At 43.3% G+C, this 15969-nt stretch overlaps 1 protein-coding gene across 1 annotated transcript in view; it reads left to right on the plus strand.

The window, feature by feature from the left end:
• Window positions 1-15969, plus strand: part of OTUD7B (OTU deubiquitinase 7B) — a 74667-nt gene that overhangs the window by 44700 nt on the left and 13998 nt on the right. The window contains 5 exon segments of the mRNA XM_017877846.1: window positions 898-1086; window positions 4640-4867; window positions 6294-6395; window positions 7843-7970; window positions 12696-12808. Of these exon segments, the coding sequence (XP_017733335.1) occupies window positions 898-1086; window positions 4640-4867; window positions 6294-6395; window positions 7843-7970; window positions 12696-12808 (760 nt within the window).

Raw genomic sequence — 15969 nt, forward strand, 5'->3', positions numbered from 1 at the left:
CCCTTCTCCCGCCGCGGCCTCCCGGGGAGCTGGGGCTACAGGCGCCCGCCACCTCACCCGGCTAGTTTTTTGTATTTTTAGTAGAGACGGGGTTTCACCGTGTTAGCCAGGAGGGTCTCGATCTCCTGACCTCGTGATCCACCCGCCTCGGCCTCCCAGAGTGCTGGGATTACAGGCTTGAGCCACCGCGCCCGGCCAACCGGCTAGTTTTTTGTATTTTTTAGTAGAAACCGGGTTTCACCGTGTTAGCCAGGATGGTCTCGATCTCCTGACCTTGTGATCCGCCCGTCTTGGCCTCCCAAAGTGCTGGGATTACAGGCTTGAGCCACCGCGCCTGGCCTCAGGGTCATTTCTTTAGTAGAATGGTGATTCTTAAATTTGGGGGAAATACTGTTTCCTTTGATAAGCTGATGACAGCTATGAACTCTTTCACTAGAAAATGCACAAGCCCATGATCTTATATGCAGGTTTAGTGGTTTAGGGCACACTAGAGTACATGTAGGCTAAGAACCTCTTTGGATCTCAGAATTAGGAGACCTGGGCTTGAGTCCTGCTGGGTCTGGTGTGAACTAGCTGTGACTTTGGGCAAATAATTTACTTCTCTAGACTTTATCTGTAAAAGGAAGTTTTAATTTTAGGTTACTAGATCTTTAAGTTCAGAGGGACAAAGTTTCTATTTTCATGGCACTTACTTAGGAAATAGACAACAAATAAGTAAGTAAAGACATTTGATAAGTTAGATTGAAGTGTTATAAAGAAAATTAAAGCAGGGTAAGGCAAAAAAGAATGATTATGTGCATGCGTATTTGCATGCTGGTTTTGATAGGATAGTTAGTGTGATCTTTGTGTCTCTGTACTATGGGTGCACAATTTGCTTTTTGCTTTGTCTCCTGACAGGAAAGAATTGGGATGTAAGTGCCGCCCTCAGTGATTTTGAACAGCTACGTCAAGTCCATGCTGGGAACCTACCCCCATCCTTTAGTGAGGGGATTGGTGGCTCCAGGACCCCTGAGAAAGGATTTTCTGACAGAGAGCCTACTCGCCCTCCCCGACCCATCCTCCAACGGCAGGATGACATCGTTCAAGGTACTGGGGTGACTGTGGAATGTTTCCGTAAATGGAGTAGGAAGGGAGGGGATTGTTAAATGGAGTCATAAAGTCTAGTGATTCATTGGAGGTGATTCCATTTCTTCCCCTTCTCCCAGCTGAACCCAGATTGAGGGGGCCTCAGTCTGCCCAGGTGCTGCAGTCCCTCACTGCGTCTCTGCATCTTTAGTGTTATCCTATATAAAAGCCTTCCTCAGATACTGTGAAAGAAATAGAGGAAGGAGAATAACAATCTCCTTGTTGATATAAAGTTCACATAAAGGTAGAATTGAAAGAACCACTACCTCTTTGGGGGGTAATTTGTTAATATTTGCCAATATCTATCAAAATTAAAATGCATACGTACTCTGAATTAGCAATTTCATATCTAGCAATTTATCATATATGTGTGTGTGCACATATGTATCCTTTAAATAAATACATAAGGTCGGGTGTGGTGGCTCATGCCTGTAATCCCAGCACTTTGGGAGGCCGAGGTAGGCAGATCACCTGAGATCAGGAGTTCAAGACCAGTCTGGCCAACATGGTGAAATCCCATCTCTATTAAAAATACAAACATTAGCTGGGCGTGGTGGTACATGTCTGTAATCCCAGCTACTTGGGAGGTTGAGGCAGGAGAATTGCTTGAACTTGGGAGGCGGAGGTTGCAGTGAACTGAGATTACACTACTGTACTCCAGCCTGGGTGACAGAGCTAGACTGCCTCAAAAAAGTAAATAAATAAATGAATAAAAATTTAAAAAAAGAAATACATAAATGCAGCGTATAACGTTATTCACAGCAGCATTATTTTATAATAATTACATCTTGAAACTTTTTTTTTCCTTGAGGCAATCCATCTGACTTGGTGCCTCAAAGTGCTGGGATTACAGGTGTGAGCCACCACGCCTATCCCTGAAAACATTTAATGTCCATTAGTAAAGGAGTAGTTAAGAAAATTGTAATCATCCATATTGTGGAATACTCTGCAGTCATTAGAAAGAATTAGGTAGAACTTGGTGTACTGTTTTGGAAAATTTTCTAAAATCTATTCAGAAAGGGGCTGGGCATGGTGGCTCACACCTGTAATCCCCGCACTTGGCGAGGCCAAGGCTGGTGGATCACCTGAGGTCAGGAGTTCAAGACCGGCCTGGCCTACATGGTGAAACCCTGTCTCTGCTAAAATTACAAAAATTAGTTGGTCATGGTGGTGCACACCTGTAATCCCAGCTACTCGGGAGGCTGAGGCAGGACACTTGCTTAAGCCCAGGAGGCAGAGGTTGCAGTAAACCTAGATTGCGCCACTGCACTCCAGCCTGGGTGATGGAGTGAGACTCCATATAAAAATATATATATAGTTTTTTTCAAAAAGGTAAGATGCAATACAGTGTATGTAGTATACTCTTATTTGTGTTTTAAAAGATGATTTTAAAAGCTGTATATGCATTTTTAGTAGAGATGGGGTTTCACTGTGTTAGCCAGGATGGTGTCGATCTCCTGACCTCATGATCTGCCCGCCTTGGCCTCCTGAAGTGCTGGGATTACAGGCGTGAGACACCACGCCCGACCAAAACCTGTATATGCTTCTGTATGCATAAAAATTTCTAGAAGGATACAAAAGTTTGCCTCTGAGGAAGGGATCAGGAATTTTGAATGAGAAGAAGACTTCCTTGTGAAATCATTTGATACCTTTTGATAGTATATTGATTTTTTACCATAGGCACGTGGTACTGTTTTTGAGGCAGGGTCTTGCTCTGTCCCCCAAGGCTGGAGTGAGGCTGGCGGAACACAGCTCACTACAGTCTAAACCTCCTGGGCTCAAGGGATCTTACCACCTCAGCCTCCCAAGTAGCTGGAACCATGGGCATGCACCACCTCACCTAGCTAAATTTTTTATTCTTTGTAGAAATGGGGTCTCACTCTCTGTTGCCCAGGCTGGTCTCAAATTCCTGGGCTCAAGTGATCCTTCTACCTTGGCTTCCCAAAGTTTTGGGATTACAGGTGTGAGCCACCATGCCCAGCCTACGAATACCTAAAAATATTTTTAAGGTGGGAGTGGTGGCTTACGCCTGTAATCCCAGCACTTTAGGAGGCCAAGGCTGGCAGATCACCTGAGGTCAGGAGTTTGAGGAGAACAGGCTGGCCAACGTGGAGAAACTCCATCTCTACTAAAAATACAAAAAAAATTAGCTGGATGTGGTGGCGTGTGCCCATAATCCTAGCTACTCAGAGGCTGAGGCAGGAGAATCGCTTGAACCTGGGAGGCAGAGGTTGCAGTGAGCTGAGATTGCAGCACTGCACTCCAACCTGAGTGACAGAACGAGACTCTGTCTCAATTAAAGAACAAAAACAAAAAACAAAACTAAAACATATTTTGAAAATAGCATCACTATAAGATAACTTTAGACAACTCAGTTTATTTTGTGTATCATATATTGCAAATATTGTATTAAGAACGGCCCAACATGCTTTTGAAATTTTGGCTCCTTTGGATTGTCATTAAATCGTTACATAATTGAAGCCATACAAATGTACTGTAGTACTGCATTGAGCAAATTATAATCACAATGGAATATCTGCTTGTGAATTACAAGTGTCATGTATTCAAAACAAATGAAATGATGTGGGGTACTATCTATATTATTGCTCTCCTCTATAGACTGTTAAGAATTAACTGTCCCTATAAATTTCTGATAAATATGTGTATTGAGAAAAGTTGTAGTAAGCAATATAGATTAATGTTATTGATGTAGGAAGAAAGTTCCCAAATGTGTAAAATTTATTGTTGATTGTCTTTTTTTTTTTTTTTGAGATGGGGTCTTGCTCTGTTGCCCAGGCTGGAATGCAGTGGCATGATCTCGGCTCCCTGCAGCCTCCACCTCCTAGGTTCCAGCAATTTTCCCACCTCAGCCTCCTGAGTAGCTGGGATTACAGGGGCACACCACCATGCCCGGCTAATTTTTGTATTTTTAGTAGAGACAGGGTTTCACCATGTTGGCCAGGCTGGTTTCGAACTCCTGACCTAAAGTGATCGACCTGCCTCGGCTTCCCAAAGGATTTTCTTTTCTATAATGAAAATCTTTTATAATCTTTCTAGAATGAAAATACCCTTTAGAAAAGGTATTTTCCAAGACCCTGAAAATTACCAGAGAGATTATTTGACTAACTCTAGTCTAGTGAAACCTTACTTCCCTTATTCCCTCTCCTCCCACCAAACAATGACCAGATTGCTAAATGAACAGGTCCTTATCACATTGGGAAATAATGGCAGTGGAGGAAGACAGAGTCAGAGGGAGGGGAAGATCAGGCAAATTCCAAACAAGGGTAGAAGGAGGAATGGATATTTAGTGCTAATGTAAGTGCTTGCAAAAATATTTTCTCTATTTCTCCAATTAATATTTGGCTTCAGAAAAAGGATTCTGAAATTCAGTAGTCAGTTAGACTTAGTTTTTCTCTGACTGTAAACCCTGTTGAGAGGTAACTATCACCACATCAGTGTAGAGTTCTCCAAGTGGGCTGGGTGTGTTCTAAGGTGACTCCATTTCTCATTGCAGAAAAACGCCTGTCTAGGGGCATCTCCCACGCCAGCTCCAGCATTGTTTCCCTGGCCCGGTCCCATGTCTCCTCCAATGGTGGGGGTGGGGGGAGCAATGAGCACCCCCTGGAAATGCCCATCTGTGCCTTCCAGCTTCCAGATCTCACTGTGTATAATGAAGACTTTCGCAGCTTCATAGAGAGAGACCTCATTGAGCAGTCCATGCTGGTTGCCTTGGAACAGGCAGGTCAGTGAGTGCTTCCTCTCCCACGCTCTTCCCTCTGCTCTCCACCTACAGGCAGCCTTGTGGAGGGGCTGGGCTTGATCGGTAGCTTCCAGTTTAAGTGTGTGATCTGATTGCAGTCAAAGTCAGGAGTCAGTGGGATAAACTTGTGCTGTCCTTAAAGAAAGGATACAGATTAGATACTTTACTCTGGGAATTTCCTGTTTGATGGAAGAGAAACCAGATATACATGTGAAAAGGCCTAGGAATCAATACCTAGAAATCAATACATGAAAAAAATATAACTAATTATAAATGGCTCTGGAACACCCTTGTGAACAGAAATGACCAATGCTGTAGATGATGCACAGTAGTGAACCTATCCCCCCAAATGTATTTACCTTTGTAATTGTGTTTATCTTAAATTATTGTTAAAATTAATTATTACAGGGTGAGGCAGCTGTGAATTTTGGAAAAGCTAATCAGGCATTAAAATGCTTGCATGGGATAAGAACTGGAGTTTGATGAGGGCATGGAAAGGAAGCTTTTATTTTTCATTTTGTAACCTTCTATACTAACCATATACATCTATTTGTAATGTTTTTTTAAGTTAATAAATTATCTAACTTAATAATTTTAAGTCTGGGGAGTTTATAAGCCAGTTTTTCTTTCAGTAGTTCAAGAAACTATGCTCTGCAGTAGTTCAAGAAAACTTACGCATCACTCATAAAATATTTTCCTTATGTAAATAATGGGTTGGCAATTGTGGGATGACTGTATGGAATTAAGACTTATTTTTTTGGGTGTTTTGTGTACTTTATCTTATTGCTTATTCCTTTAAAGTCACACCCCACACATGCTGACATGCTGTCATATATGCAGATGATACTCATAAGACACCTTAAATACATGCTTTGAGTTGTTTTTATTTTGTTCATGATGGGTTTTTGCTGAGGTTTGTTGATGTGATACATACTGGTCTCCTGAGTGGAGGGAAGGAATCAGAGCCAGTCCAAGCAGTCAACGGTTTCAACTTATGTCCTCACCCTCATCAGGGTTTCTCAACCTTGGTACTATTGACATTTTGGTCTAGATAATTCTTTGTTTTGCAAGCTGCCTTGTGCATTATATCAGGTTAGCAGCATCCCTGACCTCTGCCCATTAGATACCAGTAGCATCCCACTACCAGTTGTGACATGCAAACATATCTTCAGTCATTGCTAGTGTCCCTTTGGGACGAAATTGACCCTACTCACTGATCTAACCAATTGTGCTCACAAGATTCTGACTGACTAGATGTAAGTGAAGAAGATATAAAGAGTAATCGAGTGATGGTTTTATTCTGGGTAGGCCTCCTAGAGGAGGCTGCTTTGGAGTCTGTTTTAGAAATAGGAAGGTGGGAAGAGCTTCATGGATAATCTCCTTTTCCTCCAATATCTTGTTTCTACAGGGCGTTTGAACTGGTGGGTGAGTGTGGATCCCACCTGTCAGAGGCTGCTTCCTTTGGCAACTACTGGAGATGGGAACTGTCTCCTGCATGCAGCCTCCCTTGGTGAGTCTTGAAAGCAGTCCTCCATTCGCCTGCAGAAAGGAAGCAGTTGAGTCAAATCTCATGTGTAGGACTTGATCCAGACAACCTTGATCTTAGGCAGAAATGATGGTTCAGAGCAACATTGTGCATGCATATGTGCGTGTCTGTGTGTTTATGTTGGCACAACAGGAAATGGGAGTGAGCCCTACCTTTGTGAGTGAGATAGTGAAGAGAGCACAGATACTAGCTTGGGCTGGCTTTGAAAGCTGACCCCAAGAGTAATGAGTAGGAGTAAGCCAGCAATGTATAGCTTGATGTGTGTGTATATGTACAATTCTACTTGATATTTATTCTTTTGGTGTATGAAAAAGATACGTTTTTAGCAGTCTTTTGTAACACACACTTACTTTATTTTATTTATTTAGTTTTTGAGATGGAGTCTCAGTCTGTTGCCCAGGCTGGAGTACAGTGGCATGATCTTGGCTCACTGCAACCTCCACCCCTGGGTTCAAGTGATTCTCCTGCCTCAGCCTCCCAAGTAGCTGGGATTACAGGTGGGAGCCACCATGCCCCGCTGTAAATAGGCTTAACATTTAAAGTAAGGGCTGGGTGCAGTGGCTCACGCCTATAATTCCAACATTGTGGGAGGCCAGGGTGGGCAGATCACTTGAGGCCAGGAGTTTGAGACCAGCCTGGCCAACACGGTGAAACCTCGTCTCTACTAAAAATATAAAAATTAGCCGGGCATGGTGGCAGGTGCCTGTAATCCCAGCTACTAGGGAGGCTGAGGCAGGAGAATCATTGAATCTGGGGGACGGAGGTTGCAGTGAGTGAGCCGAGATCGCACCACTGTACTGCAGCCTGAGCAACAGAGCAAGACTCTGTCTCAAAAAATAAATAAATAAGTAAATAAAAAGCCAGGCGTGGTGGCTCACACCTGTAATCCCAGCACTTTGGGAGGCCAAGGTGGGCCGATCACCTGAGGTCGGGAGTTCAAGACCAGCCTGGCCAACATCGTGAAACCCTGTATCTACTAAAAATACAGAAATTAGCCGGATATGTTGGTGGGCACCTGTAATCCCAGCTACTCGGGAGGCTGAGGCAGGAGAATCTCTTGAACACGGGAGGCGGAGGTTGCGGTGAACCAAGAACACACATGGCACTCCAGCCTGGGGGACAGAGCAAAACTCTGTCTCAAAACAACAACAACAACAAAGTAAAAACCACAAAGAAACCAAATAAACAAAAAATTAAGTCAACTTACAACTTAATATATTATTTGCAGCCTGGTGCCATGGCTCACACCTATAATCCCAGCACTTTGGGAGGGTAAAAGGTGGGGGGGGTCACTTGAGGCCAGGAGTTCGAGACCAGCCTGGTCAACATGGTGAAACCCTGTCTCTACTAAAAATACAACAATCAGCAGAGTCAAGCTGAGGTATCTTACCATTACGCTTTCTTGCCACAGGGATGTGGGGTTTCCATGATCGGGACTTGATGCTGCGGAAAGCTTTGTATGCACTGATGGAGAAGGGAGTCGAGAAGGAAGCATTGAAAAGGCGCTGGAGGTGGCAGCAGACACAGCAGAATAAAGAGGTGGGAGAGTGTGGGTGGGAGCACCTTGTTTCCTAAAGTTACCTAGCTACCAGAGTTACCTGGTGCCTGCCAGTAGAAAATATTTCCAAGTATTTAAGTCAGTGTGACTCCCCTTATGATCCTGAAAATTAAGACAAAATGCAGTTAACACCAGTGGGGTAAATGCTTTCTGATGTGGTCATGAGAACTGGTGGTGGGCATGAGACCTACAGAGAGGTTATCTAACATTGTGCTTTTCCCCCAATAGGTGCTTTATAGCTTTTAGTGGCAGTATTTTGCAAAATGAGTTATGACAATTCCATAGGATTTTTGTATTGTTTTGTTTTTTTTGCTTGTAATAAGGCTAGATCAATTTTTAAAGACTTACATTTTCAGCCCCTATAGAAATGTGAATACTTAAAATCTTTTGGACATAAATACCATTTGTTTTCATATACTCAGTTTTAGTTTATTTTAAATTTTAAAAGCATAAGGAACCAGCATTCTAATCACACACACACAAAAAGCATACCTATTTAATTGAGTTTGAACAGTACTTCTCAGGAGTTTGACAGATATTGAGGCTGCTGTTATATAAGGGAGTAACAACAGATTGTTTGTACTTGCCCTCTCCAAAATGGGTTGGGCAAACTATGGCTGTTTTGTAAAAAAAACAAAACAAAACAAAAAAACAAAACCCACTTTTATCAGAACACAGCCCTGCGTATTTCTTGGATGTTTACACATGTAACTGCTTTCTTCCTCCAACAGTGGAGTAGTAACATATGGCCTGCAAAACCCATACTTATTGACTACCTGGCCCTTTACAAAAAAAGTTTGCTGATTACTTCTCTTCAATAATGACATTATGCCTTTACATAAAAATAATGAGACTCCCTATTTCCTTTTCCTGTGATTCTGTCTCCTATGTTTATATCTCCTGCTCTTTATGTATATCTATTTTTTTTTTTTTTCCCATGTTGTGGCTGGATCTTTCTGGGATTTAATATGGCAGTATCTCTTCAGAAGCTTTCCTTTTTCATCCACCTTTCTTTTTTTCTCATTTTATGAGAAATGAGAAAAATTGCACCACTGTAGTAGTCAGCTTATGACAGAGTAGTCAGCTCTGTCATAACTGACAATATCGAAGAGTTTTTTTTGTTTTAGTTATTTAGAATTTTATGTCCTGAAGATTTAATATGTAAGTAGAACATGCTATGTTTCTTCCTCAAAAACATATAATCCAGTTGTTAAAAGTAGGATGATATTAAGATCAGAATCCTGTCCTTGAGCAGCCAGTCTTCCCCGGAAGATTCCTGAGGGAAATAAACCCATAGGGGCAAGGCCTCATAAGTGACATTCTTTATTAGCACCAAAAGCTAGAGCTAGCCTAGAATTTAGAATCCAAAGCCAGTCAGCAGTCAGTTTTGTAGTAGTCAACTTTGTCCTCTTCACTGTTGAGTTCAGATAATACCGGAACCTTAACCACTGCAGAAGCAAGAAAAAGCCAAACCAAAACATGCCAGCTATTAAGTAGAAATGACAGCAACAGCCAGAAAATAAGTGTACCCAATTTCAGTTATTAAAGCAATTACAGCTATTATTCTAAAGATGAGGTTAGATTATTATGGTATTTAACCAGGAAACCCAGAAATACCCAAGTTCTATCCTTGGCCAGCCAGCCTTAACCTCTCAAAGTCCCCAACATGCATAGAAAATAGTGGCTGGTAATGGAGTGATCGTTTTACTTCTTTTGCTCAGCACAGTGAACATTCATACTGAAAATGTGGCCTTCATAATTGTCTTAGCTTAGACCATTCATAGCATTATACCTACCTTGGGAGTGGGAATGGTAGGAGGGGGATAATGAACTTGGGAAGCTTCCTTTAGCTCCCCAGTACCAAAACCACACTAAGTAAGTTTTGATTTCCTGGGCTTCCTTGTTTTATGTTGAAATTGGTGGTGAGGCTCAGTAATAGTTTCTTAAATGTTAAGGCTAGAAGTGTACACCATCTAGTGGCTGTGTGTATTATAACAGTAAGCAGAAACAGGCGAGGAAGAGGGAGCCAGATCCCTCCGGATGCGTCTATTGGAGTGACTGCAGCACTCCATATAGAACTTGGGCATTGCTCTATTTATTTATTTATTTATTTATGAGACGGAGTCTTGCTCTGTCGCCCAGGCTGGAGTGCAGTGGCACGATCTCTGCTCACTGCAAACTCTGCCTCCCGGGTTCATGCCATTCTCCTGCCTCAGTCTCCCGAGTAGCTGGGACTACAGGCACCCGCCACTACGCCCGGCTAATTTTTTGTATTTTTTAGTAGAGATGGAGTTTCACCGTGTTAGCCAGGATGGTCTCAATCTCCTGACCTCGTGATCCGCCCGCCTTGGCCTCCCAGAGTACTGGGATTACAGGCGTGAGCCACCGCGCCTGGCCTGCTCTCTTTATTTTTAATTGAAGTAAAATTTGTGATAGCATTTTACAAATTGAAAATAGCTGTGTCATTAAAAAGTTTCCAATTAAATTTGTTCCCAGTCCCCCTCATGTTTCCAGTGATTCCTTCTACTCTGTCAGTGTAGACTCATTTTAATACTAATGTCAGCCAAATAAAACGAATAAGGTAAACTTATTTCTCTTATCATTATATACTTCCTAAAGCCAATGTATTTTAAAATTGCTTGTACCATTGCCTGCTCTCCTTTGGTAAAAATTGTAGTTTCACTTAGCATATGTTTATTGATTACAGTCACGAAATAGACCTTGGGCGTATTGCATAAAACCTGATCCTAGAGTAGAGGAGAAGATGGACATGTAAATATATAATTGCAACAGGTTATAACATGTATAACTCTTATGATAGACGTCTCTGTAGCAGTTAATGCCGGCCGAGTGCGGTTGCTCATGCCTGTAATCCCAGCACTTTGGGAGGCCAAGGCAGGTGGATCACCTGTTAGTAGTTCGAGACTAGCCTGGCCAACATGGTGAAACCCCGTCTCTACTAAAAATACAAAACTAGCCAGGCATGGTGGCATGCATGTGTAGTCCCAGCTACTCAGGAGGCTGAGGCAGGAGAATTGCTTGAACCTGAGAGGTAGAGGTTGCAGTGAGCCAAGATCATGCCACTGTACTCCATCCTGGGTGACAGAGCAAGACTTTGTCTCAAAACAAACAAATAAAAACAACAACAACAAAAAACAACTCTATAGCAGTTAGGGAGAGAGGATACAAAGGAAGGAGTGGTTGACTACCAAGGGAGATTTAGGAGACTATTTAGAGGAATGATACTTGGGTTCTGTCCTAAAAGTTGAGAAATTGTTCACAAGGTCAGTAGAAAGTGAGCTACTCCAGGCAGAAGGAACAACTTAGACAAAAGCTCAGTGGTATAAAACAAACATGGTACATTTCAGGAACTACAGCTAATTCAGTGAGATATATCTGACTAGAGAAGTGGGTAGGGGCCAGGAAGTTGGCTTTGTATGCAGCGTTTCTATTTGGGAGGCTGAGGCAGGAGAATCGCTTGAACCCAGGAGGTGGAGGTTGCAGTGAGCTGAGATTGCTCCTCTGTACTCCAGCCTGGGCGACAGAGCAAGACTTCATCTCAAAAAAAAAAAAAAAAAAAAAAAAAAAGGAAAGTATCCAGGTGTGGGGTGGGTGAAAGAAAGAGAGGAATATTAGATAATTCCTTGGTTTTGAGCTTGGATGTTTGGGTGATAGTTGGTACTATTCACTAAAGTAGGAAAATAGGAAGAAGAGTGGGTTTGGGAAAAAACAGGAGTTCTATTTTGACTCTACAGAGTTGAGGTAGCCATGGGCAGGTGGCATTCTCCAATAGGTAGCTGGATATATGAATATAGAAATTAAGAAGTCTAGACTGGGTGCAGTGGCTCATGCCTGTAATCCCAGCATTTTGGGTGGCTGAGGTGGGTGGATCACCAGGTCAGGAGTTCGCGATCAGCCTGGCCAACATGGTGAAAGCCTGTCTCTACTAAAAATACAAAAATTAGCTGGGCATGTTGGTGGGTGCTGTAATCCCAGCTACTAGGGAGGCTGAGGCAGGAGAATCATTTGAACCCGGGAGGTGAAGTTTACAGTGAGCCAAGATTGTGCCATTGCACTCCAGCCTGGGTGACTCTGTCTGAAAAAAAGAAAAAAGAAAAAAAAAAAAGAAAAGAAATTAATAAATCTGGACTGGAGATAGATGGTATATACCATACAGATGGTAGTGAGTGAGATTATGGCAGTAGAAGAGATCACCCAGAGGGAACCAAGGCGAAAATCATTGACACACCACTACTGATTTGGGGGCAGACAGAGTTTAGAGAAATAGTAAGCAACCTTATGGAAGCTAATGGTGAAGAAAAATTTAAAAAGGAAAATAACCTGCGGGAAGGCTAAGATAAGAACCAGGGTCCACTGAATTTGGCAATTAGAAGGTCATTGTTCTTTGCCAAAATCCGGTAGGTGAAATGGTATGTGGCAGGTGGGTGAGCAGGATGGAGGGCAGAAATGGGACAGATTGCAATAGGTCAAAAAAGAATGGATGATAAAGAAGTGTAATAGTCATAGACTATTTGTTCATGGATCTTGACTGTAAAAGAGGGAAGAGATTTGACTTTGTAGTATAATTTGTAAACCAAGTGCTAAGGGATTAGGGAGTGGAGTAGCAGTGAGTAAGGTAGAATAGGTATTGCCTCTTAGAAACCAGCCTCTAATTGCCCAATGTTCCCTGCCTGTCCTTCACACAGTCAGGGCTGGTATATACAGAGGATGAATGGCAGAAGGAGTGGAATGAACTGATCAAGCTTGCCTCAAGTGAACCCCGAATGCATCTAGGTACCAATGGAGCCAACTGTGGTGGGTAAGTATGGCTAAGTGGGGGAGCGGGAAACCTTCATAGAGTCCTCACTGGGCTTCCACAGCCCCCTGTCTAGAGAGCTCTGTGCTAAGAGGATATTAGAAGGAAAGAGAGGAGCTATGCTAATGGCACAAAAGTGTAACAACATGATGTTTAGGAACTACAGGTAGTTCACTATTGAACTGGAATATAAAGTAGCTCATCTAGACTTTGGAAACTTCGGGACAAATGACCCAGTATCTTCAGTAAGTAAACTGCAAGGAAAATAAAAAGGGACAAGGAACTTGTAGGTTTAAATGCAGTAAAAAGACATATCAGGTTGGGTGCGGTGTCTCATGCCTGTAATCTCAGCACTTTGAAAGGCTGAGGCAGGAGGATCGCGTGAGCCCAGGAGTTTGAAACCAGCCTGGGTAACATAGTGAGACCCCATTTCTTTTTTTTTTCTTTTATTTTTTATTTATTTTTAAATTTTTTTTGAGACAGAGTCTCACTCTGTTGCCCAGGCTGGAGTGCAGTGGTGTGATCTCTGCTCACTGCAACCTCTGCCTCCTGGGTTCCAGTGATTCTCTGTTTCAACCTCCCAAGTAGCTGGGACTACAGGTGTGTGCCAGCACGCCCAGCTAATTTTCATGTTTTTATTAGAGACTGGGTTTCACCATTTTGGCCAGGGTGATCTCAAACTCCTGGCCTCAAGTGATCCACCTACCTTGGCCTCCCAAAGTGCTGGGATTACAGGTGTGAGCCACCATGCCTGGCCAGTGAGACATCTTTCCAAAAAAAAAAAAAGAAAGAAAGAAAATTAGCCAGGCATGGTGGTGCACAATTAAGGAAATGTGAACAATGTCTCTGTGTTTGATTACTGTTAAAATTATAAAGTGTGATATTAATGGTATAGTGGTTGTTTAAAAAGGTAGTCCTGGCCAGGCGCAGTGGCTCATGCCTATAATCCCAGCACTTTGGGAGGCCAAGGTGGTTGGGAATTCGAGACCAGCCTGGCCAACATGGTGAAACCCCGTCTCTACTGAAAATACAAAAAATTAGCTGGGCATGGTGCTGGGTGGCTGTAATCCCAGCTACTTGAGAGGCTGAGGCAGGAGAATTGCTTGAACCCAGGAGACAGAGATTGCAGTGAGCTGAGATCACGCCACTGTACTCCAGCCCTGGCGACAGAGTGAGACTCCATCTCAAAAAGAAAATAAAAAGGTAGTCCTTTATTTTTTTAGAGATAGAAACTGAAATAAAATAAAAATGGGTGAAATTATATAATGTCCAGGATTTGCTTCAAAATAATCTGGTGGGAGCCCATGGTGGGGGAGGTAGGTAAATAGATTTGAGACGTAGTGAAACAAGGTTGACCATGTGTTGAAGATGGCTGAATAGGAACAGCTCCAATCTACAGCTCCCAGCTTGAGTGACGCGGAAGAGGGATGATTTCTGCATTTCCAACTGAGGTACCAGGTTCATCTCACTGGGGCTTGTCGGACAGTGGGTGTAGCCCACGGAGTGTGAGCTGAAGCAGGGCGGGGCATCACCTCACCTGGGAAGTGCAAGGGGTTGGCGAATTCCCTTTCCTAGCCAAGGGAAGCCGTGACAGACGGTACCCGGAAAATTGGGACCCTCCCACCCTAATAGTGCGCTTTCCCAACGGTCTTAGCAAATGGCATACCTGGAGATTATATACCGTGCCTGGCTCGGAGGGTCCCACGCCCATGGAACCTTGCTTACTGCTAGCACAGCAGTCTGAGATTGAACTGCAAGGCGGCAGCGAGGCTGGGGGAGGGGCGTCCGCCATTACTGAGGCTTGAGTGGGTAAACAAAGTGACTGGGAAGCTCGAACCGGGGGGAGCCCACCGCAGCTCAAGGAGGCCTGCCTTCCTCTGTAGACTCCACTTTTGTGGGCAGGGCATAGCTGAACAAAAGGCAGCAGAAACTTCTGCAGACTTAAACATCCCTGTCTGACAGCTTTGAAGAGAGTAGTGGTTCTTCCAGCATGGAGTTCGGGATCTGAGAACGGACAGACTGCCTCCTCAAGTGGGTCCCTGACCCCGAGTAGCCTAACTGGGAGACACCTCCCAGTAGGGGCCAACTAACATCTCGTACAGCTGGGTGCTGCTCTGAGACGAAGCTTCCAGACGAAGGATCAGGCAGGAACATTTACTGTTCTGCAGCCTCCACTAGTGATACCCAGGCAAACAGGGTCTGGAGTGGACCTCCAGCAAACTCCAACAGACCTGCAGCTGAGGGTCCTGACTATTAGAAGGAAAACTAACAAACAGAAAGGACATCCACACCAAAACCCCATCTGTACATCACCATCATCAAAGACCAAAGGTAGATAAAACCACAAAGATGGGGAGAAACCAGAGCAGAAAAACTGAAAATTCTAAAAATCAGAGTGCCTCTTCTCCTCCAAAGGAACGCAGCTCCTCTCCAGCAACAGAAAAAAGCTGGACAGAGAATGACTTTGACAAGTTGAGAGAAGGCTTCAGACGATTGGTAATAACAAACTCTGAGCTAAAGGAGGACGTTCGAACCCATCACAAAGAAGCTAAAAACCTTGAAAAAAGATTAGACGAATGACTAACTAGAATAAACAACATAGAGAAGACTTTAAATGACCTGATGAAGCTTTAAACCATGGCACGAGAACTACGTGACGCATGCACAAGCTTCAGTAGCCAATTCGATCAAGTGGAAGAAAGGGTATCAGTGATTGAAGATCAAATGAATGAAATGAAGCAAGAAGTTCAGAGAAAAAAGAGTAAAAAGAAACGAATAAAGCCTCCAAGAAATATAGGACTATGTGGAAAGACCAAATCTATGTCTGATTGGTGTACCTGAAAATGACGGGGAGAATGGAACCAAGCTGGAAAACACTCTTCAGGATATTATTCAGGAGAACTTCCGCAACCTAGCAAGGCAGGCCAACATTCAAATTCAGGAAATACAGAGAACACCACAAAGATACTCCTTTAGAAGAGCAACTCCAAGATACATAATTGTCAGATTCACCAAAGTAGAAATGAAGGAAAAAATGTTAAGGGCAGTCAGAGAGAAAGGTCGGGTTACCTACAAAGGGAAGCCCATCAGACTAACAGCAGATCTCTCAGCAGAAACACTACAAGCCAGAAGAGAGTGGCGGCCAATATTCAACATTCTTAAAG

The sequence above is a fragment of the Rhinopithecus bieti genome, unplaced genomic scaffold (genome assembly GCF_001698545.2).
Source record: "Rhinopithecus bieti isolate Rb0 unplaced genomic scaffold, ASM169854v2 scaffold_10548, whole genome shotgun sequence".
Lineage (NCBI taxonomy): Eukaryota > Metazoa > Chordata > Mammalia > Primates > Cercopithecidae > Rhinopithecus > Rhinopithecus bieti.